The sequence below is a fragment of the Thalassophryne amazonica genome, chromosome 18 (genome assembly GCF_902500255.1).
Source record: "Thalassophryne amazonica chromosome 18, fThaAma1.1, whole genome shotgun sequence".
NCBI lineage: Eukaryota > Metazoa > Chordata > Actinopteri > Batrachoidiformes > Batrachoididae > Thalassophryne > Thalassophryne amazonica.
The window spans coordinates 50,743,125-50,762,338 of NC_047120.1; the positions used below are offsets into that span (position 1 = coordinate 50,743,125).

Below are 19,214 nucleotides of genomic sequence, written 5' to 3' on the forward strand. Positions count from 1 at the left end.
TCCATTAAATTTTGGAGGTGATCTGGATCCGGATTCTGGATCAGGATTTCATTTTGTACGCTTTTAAGGATTACGTCAAAACTACTTCAAGGATATACGACATCACGATGTAAAACCAATATCAGAACGACACTATTTTGTTTGAGCTTGTGAATTAAATATCACATTGCAACATCTTGATCAGTCGGACCATTCGGGATCAGTATGCAATTACTGCATTGTGTTGTGGAATCCAGATCCAGGTATTTTGAGTCCTCGTCAAGCCTTGGCGGACGTCAAAACTCTCGGATTGCTCTGGTTTGTTTTTGAGTCATGGTGTTAACAAACTGAAGGAGATGGACTCATCTAACCATCCATCGACTCACTGGCTGCCTAGGAATAATAATCAGCTCTAATGAGTGGTAGATTGTGTATCCTGGACATGTCGATCACAGTGCGGACAGAACAGCATCCATCAATGCAGCAAAACATGTTTATACTGTGGAAGAAAGCAGATGCATGCACTGCTTTTAATCTCCATACCCCTCTTTCCCCAAAACACAACTGTGCGTGAACACTGTGGTATGTCATCATCTGAGGAGTTTTGCTGACATGTCTGATTTATCATATTGTATTGATTAAGCGCCATCTGTCTTATGTCCAAATTAAAGATGCTGCTATTCTGACATCCTACGGAAGATCGCTATCAATTTAGCACGCTCAATCTACAATACACCAGACCTTTGAATTACCCTGTAGTCGTAAACCCCTTGTTTGGATGTGTGTCTGAATGCATTCAAAATTCAGTGTTTGATCTCCAGAATCATTTCAAAGATGCCAATGAAGGCGTGATGATAGAAATTCCACACAGTGAGGAGGTGATGGTGTAGTGGTTAAGCATTGGGCTTGAGACCAGAGGGTCCTTGGTTCAAATCCCAGCCTGACCGGAAAATCACTAAGTCACAAAATCCCCTAGTTGCTCCCAGTGTGTAGTGAGTACCTTGTATGGCAGCACCCTGACATCAGGGTGAATGTGAGGCATTATTGCAAAGCGCTTTGAGCGTCTGCTGCAGATGGAAAAACACTATATAAATGCAGTCCATTTATCATTTACAGTGGGAAAAGATTGTGCTATGTGCTCTGTGCGCTAAAATTATCCGACCATCAAGGTTAAAAATTGTATGCAACTCCAGCATGCCTTGAGAGAACTGCACAAAGAACTAGAAGGGCACTTGGTAGCACGCATGCCTCTGCCATGCCACATATCAATATTGAAGGATGTGGATTCACAAAAGGTCAAACTAATACATTATGCTATATTCCAGAATTTAATCCGGATCATCACCAAATTTTAATCGATTGATCCTGGACATATTTCCCATCATTTCACCAAATTTGGTTCAAATGCGTTCAAAACTTTTTGAGTTATCCTGTTAACAACCAAACAGACAGACAGAGACAAACGCCAATCAAAACATAACCTCCTTAGCAGAGGTAATAACCTCAGCTCAGATTCAAACCATAACATTCTTGTTGTGAGGCAGCAGTGCTGAACTGTTGCTTTAGTACAGTTTTGTTTGATTTGGGTGAACCAAGCAACACCTTAAAAAAACCCGACATGGACAGTTTGTCACGATGACTTTTAGCTTTATTTTTACAGTCCTTCCACCACGTCCTGTTCTCTTTTGCTCTTGCTCTCTGTCTCTGTCTCTCTCTCTCTCTCTCTCTCTCTCTCTCTCTCTCTCTCTCTCTCTCTCACACACACACACACACACACACTCACAGCTCTTATACTGTTGCATAATTTAGTGTGCTTCCCAGTTCTCCATCCACCCGAAATACAATTCCATAAAACATCTCATATTGATTGTGTCCTCTGCAGAGCTATCTGTCCTAAAAAAAAATCACTTTCAAATATTTAAACCTTTTATGTAAAATATGTTTATGTATGTGCATGTAATTCAACAAATTTAGAACAGAGGTTTTTGTCTCAACATGTATTTAAAAAGAAAAATCAATCACGTATAAATCTTGATTTCCAAGGCTCCAAACAACACTACACGCACTTTTAACAATGATCAAATCAATGAGTGTAGTTTTAGATAAAATTCAAAAATAAAAAGTGAAAATAAAACAGGTTGGGCAAAAGTTAAAATACATTTTAACAGGAACAAGCTGTAATGAACTACAAGTCACTCACAGAGCTTAAGGAAAGAAATTAAAGAAAATTATTTTATATATAATATTTTGGCATATATATATATATATATATATATATATATATATATATATATATATATATATATATATATATATATATATATATATATACACGTGCACACCAGCAAACCAATAAAAAATTGACTTTTTGACCCAAGTACATGTTGATTTTAGATGCACCTTTCTAAAATATGTATTTTGACCCTCTAGATCTGGATTCTTATCTAAATTATTCATAAATTTCACATGCGTCAACAATTTACACTTGCCTGATTATTTTTACCTCCGCCAAACTTCATTTGTTTGTTTGTCTGTTTGTGAACAGCCTGTAATCCATAAATGTTCATATATTGTCAAGATTTTTTTCAGGATTCATATCGTGATAGGCAAGAAATGATAAAATTTTCAAGTTCAAAAGTCAAAGTCAGGAAAAATGTTGGAAAATTGGAAAATCCCTATCCTTTAACACTGAATGAATATTCAAAAATTCATAACGCTGACAAAAAAGATAAAATGTCTTTCATATTTTAAATCATTATGTAGGATGGTATCCTTTATTGACTGACTTTAAAGACTGACAAAGATCTGATCCAGATTACAGATTTTGTGGCCATTGAAGTTTCACATTGAAAGCCCCTTAATGTATATTTTACATTATATCTTAATCAAATGTGCCCCAATCACTCTCATATTTGAAAGTGAGGTGCAGACTGGCACTCATTATCACCTGACAAAGTTTGATCCGGATTACATCCGGATTGTTTATTTTGTGGGCATTTGAATTGAACAATCGACTAGCTCTTCACTCTCACAAGCATCCTGGAGGGGACCCGGGAGTATGCCCATCCAGTCTACATGTGTTTTGTGGACTTGGAGAAGGCGTATGACCGAGCACCCTGGGCGATACTGTGGGAGGTGCTGCGGGAGTATGGAGTGAGGGGGTCCCTTCTCAGGGCCATTCAATCTCTGTACTCACAAAGCGAGAGCTGTGTTCAGGTTCTCGGCAGTAAGTCGTTGCTGGTGGGGGTTGGCCTCTGACAGGGCTGCATCTTGTCACCAGTCCTGTTTGTGATAGTCATGGACAGGATATTGAGACATAGTCGGGGGGAGCAGGGTCTTCAGTTTGGTGGGCTCAGGGTCCCATCACTGCTTTTTGCAGCTGAGTGTGAAACAGCTGGGATGAGGATCAGCACCTCTAAATCTGAGGCCATGGTTCTTAGCAGGAAACCGATGGATTGCCTACTACAGGTAGGGAATGTGGTCTTGCCCCAAGTGAAGGAGTTCAAGTACCTTGGGGTCTTGTTCACGAGTGAAGGGACAGTGGAGCATGAGATTGGCCAGAGAATCGGTGCAGCAGGGGCGGTGTTGCATTTGCTCTGCCGTACTGCTGTGACGAAAAGGGAGCTGAGTCAAAAGGCAAAACTCTTGATCTACTGGTCAATCTTCATTCCTACTTTTACCTATAGTCATGAGGGTTGGGTCATGACTGAAATAACCATATCACGGGTACAAGCGGCCGAAATGGGTTTCCTCAGGAGGGTGGCTGCTGTCTCCCTTAGAGATAGGGTGAGAAGCTTGGTCATTCGTGAGGGGCTTGGAATAGAGCCGCTGATCCTTCGGGTTGAAAGGAGCCAGCTGAGGTGGTTCGGGCATCTGGCAAGGATGCCTCCTGGTCGTGTCCAGGCACGTCCATCTGGGAGGATGGACGTGCCTCAATCACTCTCATTTGTGACAATGAGGTGCAAACTGGCACTCTTAGACTAAGTTTGAGCCGCATCTGATCCATATTGCAGATTTAGTGGGTGGCAATAAACACACCAGAGACAATTTAATACTGTATTAGATATGTGTTAATGCAGAGTATAAGGATTTAGAATCAGAATCAAATTTATTGCCAAGTAAGTTCTCACATACAAGGAATCTGATCTGGTGTCATTGGTGCATAAACAACAATAAAAAGAAAAGGAAAAAATACTTCTGTAAGAAGTAGTTGGTGCATAAAATAACAATAAAAATAAAAAGGAAAAATACTTCTGTAAGAAGTGAAGAAGTCAAATAGACAAATGGACAAAAAAAAAACTATGTTTACTGTCAAATAAATATAGTGGAATGTGACAAGCTTGAAATTTAAAATATGAGCAGAAATGGAAAAGCTATAGAATTCATGAAAAAAGTGCTCATTAATTTTATACAAAAATGAGGAATTTAAACAGGTCTTGTTAGGAATGAAGGTGGACAGGTGTATAACAACAGATATTAAACTTCATAATAATAATAATACTACTACTACTAATAATAATAATAATAATAATAAATTTCTCCCAAACATGCAACAAACCTGTAGCTTTAATTGAAAAAGAGCTGCTGCTGGCCACTCCCCCTCTGCAGAGTGCAGGAGTCACGGCAGCAATGGAATGGTTATACGGCCCAAAGTTCTGCTTTTTTAGCATTCTACATGTGCATTAATTACTTTATTTTTATTTGCATTTTCCATATGGTCCCAATGTTTTCTGATTTGGGTTTGCACACATGATGGGAAAAGTGAAACCTTTTAAAGCCATGTTGTGTGTTTTTTTTATGAGCACAAACAACTGTAAGCATCACTGATGGAACCAAAAGCAGAAACTTCACAGGCCATTTCTTCTTTCATTCTTCTTTCAGGTGAAACCTTCTCTGAAAACTTCAGTCACACGGAGAAATGCCAGCCGTGCACGCAGTGTGAAGGTCTCCTCCGAATGAAGACGCCCTGCACGGACTCCAATGATGCTATCTGTGTCTGTGGCTATGGCTACTATCTGAATCAGCTCTCTCAGCAGTGTGAGCCGTGCACCAAATGTTTGAAAGGACAAGGCATGCTCTACCCCTGCGAGGCTGATCGGGACACCGTGTGTGAGGAGTGTTCCTCAGATACCTACTCTGACGAGGAGAGTTTTCGAGACCCCTGCATGCCCTGCACCTTGTGTGATGAAGGGGTGGAGCTAGAGAGCTGCACCTTAGTCAGTGACAGCTTGTGTCAAGGTAAGACAAATCCAAGTGTACATGAAGATTAATCATCTATGTAGCAAGATACTGGTCTTTGATTTAGCTTTGCATTTCATTTTTATTTGCTATTGATGTGAAATCACAGGTATTGACACCTCTGAACTGTAAATTAACCATCATCACCATCGTATCTTGCTACACGGTTGCTTTAGCCAAATTCTGGCTCTTTGTCTGACATCCCTCAATTCACTGTCGGTGCATGTGGGACCGAGGGGACCCTTGGACTTGATCCTCCCAACCTTGCAACAGGTCCTATTAAGAGGGCAGCGCAGTCTTGTTTGAGGGCGGTGCTAAAGGGGTAAAATATGACACATATGAAGTGATTTCTCTACTTCCGGGGTACAAACCGCAGCATTTTCAATGAGGTTTTGGGCAAATTGCACGCAAACCAAGTGAAAATGCAAAGAAATAGTTACAGTGCAGTGGGAAAGTGGGCATGTGTTGCGGTTTGTTTGTTTGTACGCTTACCGACATGACGTCTCCCGCCTCCTCGCCTTTTCTTCTCCATCGGGAACCAAAAAAAAACTTTTCGCGACTGCTTTGGTGATTGCAGCCGAAAACAAAACTGTACACCATTTATCTGTGTGAAGTGTGTATATACTGTATATATATATTAAATGGAGGTCCCTGTAAGTGGTCAAATCCCACAATATCACAGAGGGTTCAAACGAGACAACGGTCACCTATAGCGCACAATTCCTCACTGCGTAACCGAGGTGGGAGTAAGTCACCATCAAGTTACTCTCAAGTCATCAATCAGCAAGTCTCAAGTCATAATGACCACCAAGTGTTTGACAGGTGACTTGAGACTTGACTTGGGACTTGCTGATTCATGACTTGAGAATGACTTGACAGTGACTTACTCCCACCTCTGGTATACAGTGGATGCCTTTAAGTGTTTCTGGATCTGTCCATCATTGGGTACACTGCAAAAACTGATATCTAAGAAAGTAAAAAAAAAGACTTGTTTAAAGACATTTTGACAACATTTTTGTCTAAATAGAAAAATAATCTTCTCAAGCATTTTGTATATAAGAAAAAAATGTCTTATTTGGGAACAATGTATCTCACTTTTTCTTAATACGTTTTTCCAGCTAATTTCAAGCTGTATTTAAGCAGTAACAAGGAAAGGCAATGGATTTCAAATTATCCAAGCAAAGGAACAAGATTGCTTTCCTTATTTTAATACAGAGGCTAATCTTAAAATAAGAATTCTGTCTAGTTTTAAGGCACATTTTGATTATTCAGTGCCTAGATATTTTGCTAGTTGTGGGAATTCTAACCAAGTCGATTTTTCTTACCTCATTGGCAGATTCTTTTTTTGCTTAATCCAAAACAATATGGCTCGATTTTCGATGATTTGTCTTATTTTTAGAGGGACAGTTTTTGCAGTGTAATTGCCAGTTTTCTGAGAAGATTGTTCCTTTCTTTCTGAACTTTGTGTAGACTCTGAAGGTTCTATCCACAATCATAGCAAGGTAGAGGAAGTGTTTTTGATTTTCAAGTTTCAATCACTATTTGATTCTAAGTTGCCACTAAGTCCTGTGAGTTTTGTGAGATTTCACTCTAGTACTTCTCATAGAATGATGACAGTGATTTCAGAACTTTTGCCTCAATAAATCTTAATGTCTTTTGAATGGGTTGCAGTTTAGAGATCATCAGCAAATATGAAATGTTGGATGAATTGTGCTTGGTTATTGTAAACAGTGAACAGTATTGACGCCTGTACTTAATCTTTGGGAAGTCCACTTATTCACTGCAAAAACTGTCCCTCCCAAAATAAGACAAATAATAAGAAATTTTGCCAAATTGTCTTGTATTAATCAAAAAAAAAAAATCGGCAAATGGTGTAAGAAAAATTTACTAGCAAAATGTCTAGGTACTGAATAATCAAAATGTGCCTTAAAACTAGACAGAATTTTTATTTTAAGATTAGCCTCTGCCTTAAAATAAGGAAAACAATCTTTTTTCCGTTGTTTGGATGGTTTGAAATCCATTATCTGTCCTTGTTACTGGTTAAATACAACTTGATATTAGCTGGAAAACTTATTGTGAGATAAATTTTCCCCAAATAAGACATTTTTTTCTTATTTAAAAATGTTTAGCAAGATTATGTTTCTATTTAAACAAAACTTAAGTCAGATTTTCTTTAAAGAAGTCTTTTGTTACTTTCTTAGATATCAGTTTTTGCAGTGTTCAAGCCAACCTCAAAGTATTGTTGGAGATTTAGTACCTGGCAACATCAGGAGTGCCTTGGTCTAAATGAACAGTGATGTTGGGTGGGAGCTCTTGGGGTTCTGGGGTCTTTGCTGGGCTTGAGCAGTGTCACAATTTTGGCCTTCCTCCACATGTTTGGTATGGTAGCTGTTGCCAGGCATTTGCTGAACATCTGTAGGAGCCAGAGTTTTGCAGTAATGCCATCCAGACCTACTGCTTTCCCAGATCTTAAATGAGTCATGCCGACAGCAAGTTCTCTCTCAGAAAAGGGGAAAATTTTGTTGGCGCATGAGTACATTGTTTGTTTAAATGTCAATGTTTCCTCCTAAAGCTTTTCGTGCCTGTCTTTATGTTTTAGATGGGTTTTCCATTAATAATGAGCTGGTGAGCCACTTGGCTTAGTATAACCGCACTGAGCCTTGGTTGGCTTTGGTATTCTAAGCTGAACGTTTTAATCCTTGCCCAGGCTTTCTCACCATCATATTTCATGTTTATAAGGAGTTCCCACCACCTTCAGCAGTTCCAGTACATACTTGCAAGAGAAGAGATGATTTTGCCAAATATATCTTGATCAGAGGGTGCTAGATATAGTTTAATAAAATGTCTAAAGTAATTAAACAATTTTAAATAAGTTTTCTTATACTGACATAATAATTTTAAAAAAAAGCATCATTGATGAATTTATAGTAAATCATCATTTTTCACAACCGGCTTTCTTTAGACAAATCACAGGATGGATACATGAACATTTTAAACGCACTGAATATGTCTAGCTGTTCATTTAGACCAGCCTTTGAGAAACAGAAGCAGCATGGTGCTATATGGCAAATCTGTCAAGAGTGCAGAGTTCTGAAGACTGAGTGCAAGAAGGAGAGGAGTGAGGAAAGCCACCAACTCTATCTGTCCCATCACCAGTTATACACCAGTTTTTTTTTTACAATAAAATAAAACAAATCTAGGCTTGAGCCTCCCGTGTGCCATCTGGCAAAATGTTACTGACATTTCTTTGTCAAGAACATATTTCCTTTACAATTTTTTCTTAAATGTTAGACTGCTTGTTTATTTGAACAGATGGACTATGGGAAAGTGGTGGCGTCATGGACATTATTATTAGAGCTCGACCGATATGGATTTTTTTTAGGTCGATGCCAATAATGATATTTGGATGAAAACAATGCAGATAATGGATAAATTGGGTGATTTGCCAATAGCCGATAAATCAGCCGATATTTTTTTTTTTAATGAATAAAATGTTCTTTTTTGGATTAACTTTATAACAGAGAAGAATTTTCAAGTTCAAAAAATGCAATCAAGAATTAAACCTTTGTGAAATTAACAAATACATATCCTTAAAAAGAGTTGTGAAATACATCAGATCTTACTACATAAACTGAGTTAATCAAACTGAGTTGAACTGAAACAGGAGAAATGTGGGGTGAATGTAATCGCAAAGTTATTACAAACAACATCCTTATAAACTTACTTGTATGCTTTTGTCAGCCAATCAGTGCAGTGTGACGGTGAACTAAGGGGGCTGGTGATGAACACATTTAAGCAGGGGTGTAAGCAGCTCTCAGTTGAATGGAGTCAGAGCTCCATCTACTGGACAAATGGTGCAAGGACATTTTACATTGCTGACACAAACATTATTTCAATAATTGTTCTGTTTATGACAAATTATTGGCATTCTATCAGCAAACTTTTGGCTGATAGCGAGTACTTTGAAAAGGGCTTATATCGGCCGATAATATCTGCCAGCCAATATATCAGTCGGCTCTAAGTATTATTTGTTTGGCCATTTTAAGAAAGCTAGAACATTAATCACATTTAGTAGTCTTACACACCTCTCTGCAGCTTCTCTCCCCCTGCCATCCCCTCATTACCCCATCCCCGTAGAGACGGTGCATGCTCCCAGACCACCAATAACCAGCAAAAATCTATTTAAGCATAAAAATTCAAAAATTGATCAACATATTGATTTATTCTGCCTTACAGAAACCTGGTTACAGCAGGATGAATATGTTAGTTTAAATGAGTCAACACCCCCGAGTCACACTAACTGTCAGAACGCTCGTAGCATGGGCCGAGGCGGAGGATTAGCAGCCATCTTCCACTCCAGCTTATTAATTAATCAAAAACCTAGACACAGCTGTAATTCATTTGAAAGCTTGACTCTTAGTCTTGTCCATCCAAATTGGAAGTCCCAAAAACCAGTTTTATTTGTTGTTATCTATCGTCCAGCTGGTCGTTACTGTGACTTTCTCTGTGACTTTTCGGACCTTTTGTCTGACTTAGTGCTTAGCTCAGATAAGATAATTATAGTGGGCGATTTTAACATCCACACAGATGCTGAGAATGACAGCCTCAACACTGCATTTAATCTATTGTTAGACTCGATTGGCTTTGCTCAAAATGTAAGTGAGTCCACCCACCACTTTAATCATACCTTAGATCTTGTTCTGACTTATGGTATGGAAATTGAAGACTTAACAGTATTCCCTGAAAACTCCCTTCTGTCTGATCATTTCTTAATAACATTTACATTTACTCTGATGGACTACCCAGCAGTGGGGAATAAGTTTCATTACAGTAGAAGTCTTTCAGAAAGCGCTGTAACTAGGTTTAAGGATATGATTACTCCTTTATGTTCTCCAATGCCATATACCAACACAGGGCAGAGTAGCTACCTAAACTCGGTGAGTGAGATAGATTATCTCATCAATAGTTTTATATCCTCTTTGAGGACAACTTTGGATGCTGTAGCTCCTCTGAAAAAGAGAACCTTAAATCAGACGTGCCTGACTCCGTGGTATAACTCACAAACTCGCAGCTTAAAGCAGATAACCCGTACGTTGGAGAGGAAATGGCATCTCACTAATTTAGAAGATCTTCACTTAGCCTGGAAAAAGAGTCTGTTGCTCTATTAAAAAGCCCTCTGTAAAGCTAGGACATCTTACTACTCATCACTCATTGAAGAAAATAAGAACAACCCCAGGTTTCTTTTCAGCACTGTAGCCAGGCTGACAAAGAGTCAGAGCTCTATTGAGCCAAGTATTCCTTTAACTTTAACTAGTAATGACTTCATGACTTTCTTTGCTAATAAAATTTTAACTATTAGAGAAAAAATTACTCATAACCATCCCAAAGACATATCGTTCTCTTTGGCTGCTTTCAGTGATGCCGGTATTTGGTTAGACTCTTTCTCTCCGATTGTTCTGTCTGAGTTACTTTCATTAGTTACTTCCTCCAAACCATCAACATGTCTATTAGACCCCATTCCTACCAGGCTGCTCAAGGAAGCCCTACCATTAATTAATGCTTTGGTCTTAAATATGATCAATCTATCTTTATTAGTTGGCTATGTACCACAGGCTTTTAAGGTGGCAGTAATTAAACCATTACTTAAAAAGCCATCACTTGACCCAGCTATCTTAGCTAATTATAGGCCAATCTCCAACCTTCCTTTTCTCTCAAAAATTCTTGAAAGGGTAGTTGTAAAACAGCTAACTGATCATCTGCAGAGGAATGGTCTATTTGAAGAGTTTCAGTCAGGTTTTAGAATTCATCATAGTACAGAAACAGCATTAGTGAATGTTACAAATGATCTTCTTATGGCCTCAGACAGTGGACTCATCGATGTACTTGTTCTGTTAGACCTTAGTGCTGTTTTTGATACTGTTGACCATAAAATTTTATTACAGAGATTAGAGCATGCTATAGGTATTAAAGGCACTGCGCTGCGGTGGTTTGAATCATATTTAGCAGTATTATTAGACAGCATTGCTTAAATTTTCATTGTTACGCAGATGATACCCAGCTTTATCTATCCATGAAGCCAGAGGACACACACCGATTAGCTAAACTGCAGGATTGTCTTACAGACATAAAGACATGGATGACCTCTAATTTCCTGCTCTTAAACTCAGATAAAACTGAAGTTATTGTACTTGGCCCCACAAATCTTAGAAACATGGTGTCTAACCAGATCCCTACTCTGGATGGCATTACCCTGACCTCTAGTAATACTGTGAGAAATCTTGGAGTCATTTTTGATCAGGATATGTCATTCAATGCACATATTAAACAAATATGTAGGACTGCTTTTTTGCATTTGCGCAATATCTCTAAAATTAGAAAGGTCTTGTCTCAGAGTGATGCTGAAAAACTAATTCATGCATTTATTTCCTCTAGGCTGGACTACTGTAATTCATTATTATCAGGTTGTCCTAAAAGTTCCCTGAAAAGCCTTCAGTTAATTCAAAATGCTGCAGCTAGAGTACTGACAGGGACTAGAAGGAGAGAGCATATTTCACCCATATTGGCCTCTCTTCATTGGCTTCCTGTTAATTCTAGAATAGAATTTAAAATTCTTCTTCTTACTTATAAGGTTTTGAATAATCAGGTCCCATCTTATCTTAGGGACCTCATAGTACCATATCACCCCAATAGAGCGCTTCGCTCTCAGACTGCAGGCTTACTTGTAGTTCCTAGGGTTTTTAAGAGTAGAATGGGAGGCAGAGCCTTCAGATTTCAGGCTCCTCTTCTCTGGAACCAGCTCCCAATTCGGATCAGGGAGACAGACACCCTCTCTACTTTTAAGATTAGGCTTAAAACTTTCCTTTTTGCTAAAGCTTATAGTTAGGGCTGGATCAGGTGACCCTAAACCATCCCTTATTTATGCTGCTATAGACTTAGACTGCTGGGGGGTTCCCATGATGCACTGAGTGTTTCTTTCTCTTTTTGCTCTGTATGCACCACTCTGCATTTAATCATTAGTGATTGATCTCTGCTCCCCTCCACAGCATGTCTTTTTCCTGATTCTCTCCCTCAGCCCCAACCAGTCCCAGCAGAAGACTGCCCCTCCCTGAGCCTGGTTCTGCTGGAGGTTTCTTCCTGTTAAAAGGGAGTTTTTCTTTCCCACTGTCGCCAAGTGCTTGCTCACAGGGGGTCGTTTTGACCGTTGGGGTTTTTCCGTAATTATTGTATGGCTTTGCCTTACAATATAAAGCGCCTTGGGGCAACTGTTTGTTGTGATTTGGCGCTATATAAATAAAATTGATTTGATTTGATTTGATTTGACATTTGTGGAAATATGTTCTCTAGGCTTTTATAATTTGCATAAATCGTGAAAAATACTTACTTTCTGTGAAAGAACTATTGATAGCAGCATCTGTAGATTATTCAGGATAAGAGTAACTTTTTTCATAACAACATTACTGGTAATGTTTGTTTTTCATTGTCAGTTCAGCCAATTTTATTTATTTATTTATTTATTCATTTTCAATTTAGATATATCCAACAACATGATTTTGGACACCTATCTCGAATGAAACTTAGGTTGAAATGGCCGTGTGAGTGGTGAAATGTGCAACGAGAGATAAACGAAAGAGAGGAGTTATTTAAAATTTATTATCCCCTTGTCAGGGTCATTAATTTAAGAAAGCACTATTTAAACGCTACAGAAACTCATTACGAATGTCTGTGTAGCCCGTAAAGTTGATTGATGGAGTATGATGTAATAATAGCGTTGAATACAGAGATGCTCAAAAATGGGTTTGAGCATGTCTGTGTCCAACGCTATGTGAATCTCCATTATCAGTCATAATCGAACCTTCTCCGTGCAATGCCACACATTGTTGGCCTGCTGACCTAAGTGCCATACCAAAACTCATTTCTTTGTCTGCACAGATACATCCCATCACAAAATACAAAGACAGCACTTTTTATATCTGGAGGATTTAGAAGGTCATATCTCTGAGCGGGACTGAATTTCTTTTATACTGTTGCACCCTGTGGGTATCACACTCCAAATCTTGAATTCCTTATGACTGCAGTCAGTGCTCTTTCCATTGACCTGATGCCTCACAGATTAAATCAACGCTTTTGTGAGGTGACAATAAAAAGAGTCTGTTTAGCAGTCTGTAGCGGTAGCCGTTGGATGGATGTTGTTATCACAGTGGTAAAGTCAGAGGGAGTTTCTGGTTGAAGGGAGGCTTTTGTGTCTCTTCCCATGATCCGTTTTGGCCTTTCAGTTATTTCCGTGGGGCGATTTGAAGCTAGTAAAAAAATAAAATAGAGTGTAGTAAAAGTATGTTTGTGTTTCATCTATTTTTACAACTAGACTTGTATGTTTTCCAAGATCAAGGCCTCAGATTTGTGCTTTGGTCTTCTTGAGCCTTTTGTGAACTAGATTTCTATGTTTTTAAGTGCAGAGCAGGTACAGATAGGTAGAGATAGAGATAGTGGGATAGGGAGTTGGGCTACCAATATGTAGACTTGGGTTGGATTCACAGTCACACTACCTATTTGGGTCTTTGGACAAGATTAAATTAGATTAGATAGAACTTTATTGATCCCTTGGGAAGATTCCCTCAGGGAAATTGAGGTTCCAGCAGCATTGCATAGCAGCACACAGGGTAAGAAGCACAGAGTATCAAAAGTGAAAATAAAGAAGAAAAACAGCTTGCAAATACAAATAAAAATACACAAATGTAAATAAATGGACTGCATTTATATAGCGCTTTTCCATCTGCATCAGACGTTCAAAGCGCTTTACAAATAATGCCTCACATTCACCCCGATGTGAGGGTACTGACATACAACGCGCTCACTACACACTGGGAGCAATAGGGGATTAAAGACCTTGCCCAAGGGCCCTTAGTGATTTTCCAGTCAGGCTGAAATTTGAACCGAGGATCTTCTGGTCTCAAGCCCAACGCCTTAACCACTAGACCTTTACCTCCTCTACTCTCCCCTAGACCAAATACCAGACATATGATCAATACTGGTTTACTGGCTACTACTGTTCCTCTCCTTCCTGTTCTCTGTTTTCCTGTTACTCCTCCTCTACTTCATCTGCATTGTCCAAGTTCAGCCACTTGACAATGGGCACCATTCTTGGTTGTGTTCTGTCCAGGGGGAGTCTTAGACTCTCATACACCTCATGCTGTGTAAGTTGGGAATAAGCACCGGCACCAATAGGCCTCATGGCCTTTATAGGACTTATATGATTTTTCAGTACAGAATTTAAAATATGTTCAGGAAAAATGCAAGTTCATTGCTGTGGGTTAAATGAAGAGGACTAACATTGTAGATAATGTACAATGACAATAACGGTTCTTGTTTCTGTGTAGGCTCTCAGTTGTCCAGGTGGTTTCCATAGTAGAGAAGCTTGAATCTTCGACTGGACTGGGTTGCCCAGTCCAGTCGAAGATTCAAGCTGCTCTACTAATAACGGTTCTTCTTAATGACTGAGTGATAAAGCCTCGACTACTGACATGTCCTTCCCTTGGGACTCTCAGCATGTGGTGTGAAACCCTTACAGATGGTCCAGAATGGTATTCAGTCAGAAGCTCACGTTACCCCACTGCTCTTTGGCCTCCATTGGCTACAGATATCAGCTTAAATTAAATTTAAGTCAGTAATGCTTGCTTACAGAGTAACTACGGGGTCCTCACACAGCTCAACTCAATCATATAGGACAAGAGGTGAGACTAGATGAGAGACTAAATATGTATAAAAGTTGAAGTAATATTATTTATGTTAAAATGTGTTAGTTTTCAAATCAAATGAAATGTATTAATGTATATAGCGCAAAATCACAAGTCACCTCAAGGTGCTTCACAAACATTTAAAATGCAGAATAAAATGAAATGAAGATTAAAAACACAATAAAAAATAAAAAAACATAAATAAGTAAAAAGAATAAAATAAATAAAAGTAATAAAAGAAGACACACAATTGTATAAAATGCTAATGATAAAACAGGGGGAAAAAGTGTGTCTTCAATCTAGCCTTAAAAGTCTCCACAGAGTCTGATTGTCGGATCTGCGTAGGCAGATCATTCCACAGAGCTGGGGCGCAGTGGGAAAAGCCTCTGTAACCCGCTGACTTTTTATTCACCCTAGGGACGCACAGGAGGCCTGCACCCTGTGAACGCAGGGCCTGAGCCGGTACATAGGGCTCAACCAGGCCAGCCAGGTAGGGGGGTGCCAGTCCATGAACAATTTTATAGGCCAATAATAACACTTTAAAATCCAATCTCAAAGAGACGGGAAGCCAGTGAAGGGATGCCAGAACAGGTGTAATGTGGTCAAACATTCTGTTTTGTGTCAGAAGTCTGGCAGCAGCATTTTGAACCAGTTAAAAGTTATGTCAAAGACATTTAAAAACACACAGAGATCACTCTCCCACACTTTAAAAACCCCTGTTCTAGGAGCTCTTGGAGACCCGACTTCAGCTTGTTTGTTCTGCACTTATAAGTTGCTTCTGCAAAATGAGTAAATGTAATGATGTAAATGAAGTCCAACACATGTTGGACTTCAACATTAGAGAGACCATAATGCTTACAAATGGAATCAGCACTGGCAAATGCAGAAAATGCTGACAAATACAAAAAAGGGTACACTAGCACCAATTCAAAATGATGTCTTGCAGATTGAGACACTTGCAAACAGAGAATACAAAGAAGTATAGCCTATAACACGCATAACAACATATAAACAAACAGCAAAAAAGGTCTAAAACCCACAATCATAAAGGACTACCAAGTGCAAAAAGAAACCTCACTAATTTGACTCGAGACCATATCATGAAGGACAATCAGAAGATTAATTAAATCAAATTAAATTACAAAATAAATCCAACTATAATCTGTTACTGAGAAAAATATATAATTAAATTACCATTAATAGTTCAAATATTGGTGATTATAAAGGGATTACATTAGGACATAATTACAAAAAAAATCCAATATGCAAAATATTCAGTTGGCCTATCTTGCGTTACATCTTTGTTGTGCAGGAATGGCATATTTCTGAACAACAAAGGTCACCGAAAGCTGCTGAGACAAATTTGATTGATGCTTATTCTGAATTACATCCTGTCTGTCTCATTGCTGTCAATTTAGCAACTTTGTTGGTAGATTTTGTGACATTTTTGACCTTCCCTAGCAACCAAAGATCCTATCTTGGGACTAGCTGGTGACTTTTATTCCACATAAACCAGTCAGTTTTTTTTAACAGTGGGATAATTTGGAAGATTGTTGGATAGAAAAGAAGGAGACACTGGGAAATGCAGGAGAGGAGCAGATGTTCTCTGTCGGTGATCATGTAATCTTAAAATCAAGTCACATTGAAAAACTTAAAAAAAAACAGGTCTGCCAGTAATCATTGTTGTGAAGTCGACACTGCCAGGTTTAAATTTAGATTTGTAAGTTTTTTCATCTTTAATGTACACTTTAAATCATTTGTTAGAAAAGTACCAAAAGTAATAAATTAATTACATTTGTTCTGTGTGCCCTCCAAAACCCGCCCAAATGATATTTAAAATCTTCAAAGCTGTGATGTCTCAGGTGCACGTGTTTTACAAAAGAGGTCAAGATCCAGGTCATGTCACCAAGCGAAGTGAAATTCAATGCGAGAAGCACCTGGATCTAATCCAGTTTGAGAAAAGGGGTTGTTAAAACGGGCCACCACACTCATCTGAAAGGCTACTTTAGATATCAAAGTGAATACTTGCGCAAACCAGAGAAAATACCACAAGCCGGAAAGGCTATTTGATAAGCAGAAGTGGACACAACATGTATTGACTGTTTACAGAAAACCACTTACTTGTGAAGGGAGGAGAAAAGGGCATTATCTATTTAACGCGTCTGAGTAATCACAAAAGGAGACACTATAACACATCTTAAGTTGTCTCACGGCCTGAGAGAGGAGGGCGCTGGACTCCGCCAACAGTTCCAGCTAAAGAGGCCGGACTGATAGTGCAGCAGATAACTGAAACAATCTTTCAAATGGTGATACAAACACCAAATTTGGCACACATATTCTTTAAACATTACTCTTTTGAGAAAGCAGACTATCCACTTGATTGTTAATAGGCGGCCAAGTAGGGGTCAATGAAGAATTACACAGGGGACAAGATTTACAAATGCTCCAATCATATTGAAAAGTATACCACATTATTCATCTGATCATACAGATACCAAAAAGGTATAGTTTGGACTATCTTTGATTGAATGTTATGAAGTTATGGGGTAAAAACAGCATAAATGGTACCAACGGTCAATCTCAGTTTGTACAGGGAGCCAAAGTTAAGGTTGCCCCAATTTTGGTATAAAGTGATGCAAATTATTGGTTGAGTGAATAGGGTTTTAAAAAGGAACAGTTTGCACCATGTGTCGTACTTAGTTAACATGTTACAGGGTAACATATGTCATATGCCATAGAATCCAATGGACGTTGACATTGTTTGACCTTTACTTTGGACAGTAAACATTCAACACGGTCAAATCCATTTAATTTATTAATCCTATTTGCTCAACCAATAATTTGCATCACTATTTACCAAAATTGGAGCAACTTTAACTTTGGCCTCCCGTACAAACTGAAATTGAGCTTTGTCACCGTTTTTGCCCCATAACATTCAGTCAAAGATAGTCCAAACTATACCTTTTTGGAATTTTTATGGTTGGACGAATAATATGGTATAGTTTTCAATATGATTGGAGCATCTTTTAATTTTGATCCCTGTGTAATTCTTCATTGACCCCTACCTGGCTGCCTATTGAAAAATCAAGTGGATAGTCTGCTTTTTCAAAAGAGTAATGTCTCAGGACTATTTGTGTTGAATTTGGTGCTTGTATCACCATTTGAAAGATTCCCCTGTAAATATTCTCTAATCTGCTGCACTATGAACTGTAAAACAGTGTTTAGATAACCGAGCAGAGCCCGTGATGAATGAGGATTTGCTGCTTTTCCAGGGCATGATGGCTCTCAGCCTGCTGTGTTTTGGGTTCATCATCATATGTTATCCTTCGCTCTAACTCGGTTATGCGCTCTTTATATTGAAATATAATCTTTTTAGCCAGGAACACTCGTTATCGCTGTTTAAAAATCTGTTGTGCTGCCAGACGTCCATACCCATTATGTTGTTTTGCAGTCAGGCCCCGTGATTAGGAATAGAGGGGGGAAAAAGCAACATGAAGAGGTCCAAAGCGAGGTAAGGACAAGTTGTAACCCGAGACATCTGAGACGTAGCCTAGGTGGAGAACAGAGCATCAGTTTTGATAAGGCTGTAGGGTATAAAAGCTGAGTTTCCGCCTGCTACTGTGGCAGTTTTATGTAAGGGTTTAGACCTTTAGTGAATGTTCCCTTGCAACAATTTAGCACCCGTTATGTGCCTATAAAAATCAGCTGATGAGTGAAAATCCAATTTCCTCCAACACCACCAAAGGGATTAGGGGTTTGTTTTCTATCTTAGGAGGGGGGGAAATAAAAGTCACTCTCGATGACGAAAGTGATTTTGGCAGGCTAGACCTGCTAAAGTCGACAGGCTGAAGGCTAGATGCTTATCTAAAGATGGGCAATATGACTTCTACTTTTCTCAGAGTTGCCGAGCAAGGCTGAAAGGTCGCAGGTCATGGGAAGCTTGTATGTGGAGGGGGGAATATCTGTGGGGAAACAGTATGGGTTTCTTCAGGGGTTGTGAACCCAACAACATGTCATAATCCTTTCAATCCTTTTAGGGGTCACAACAACACCAAGGGAAGAGAACATATTTCTCGGAAACTGGCTTTAAATGTTACGTTTAGCATAAATTACCCAGTGGAGGTGATGATACTGTAATTAAACACTTTCACAGAAGGAGGAGTTTGCTTTACAAAGGATACTGGTGTATAATCAGGCTAATAACAGGACTGGTTACATGTTAAAGTCTGTTGAATTCAGAGAAAGAACGACAGCATTGGGAAACTC

The 19,214-nt window shown here is 38.9% G+C and overlaps 1 protein-coding gene across 1 annotated transcript in view; it reads left to right on the top strand.

Moving 5' to 3' along the window:
• Positions 1-19,214, top strand: part of ngfrb (nerve growth factor receptor b) — a 77,059-nt gene that overhangs the window by 24,341 nt on the left and 33,504 nt on the right. The window contains exon 3 of the mRNA XM_034193726.1: positions 4,861-5,217. Coding sequence (XP_034049617.1) covers positions 4,861-5,217 — 357 coding nt within the window. The remainder of the gene's footprint in view (positions 1-4,860; positions 5,218-19,214) is intronic.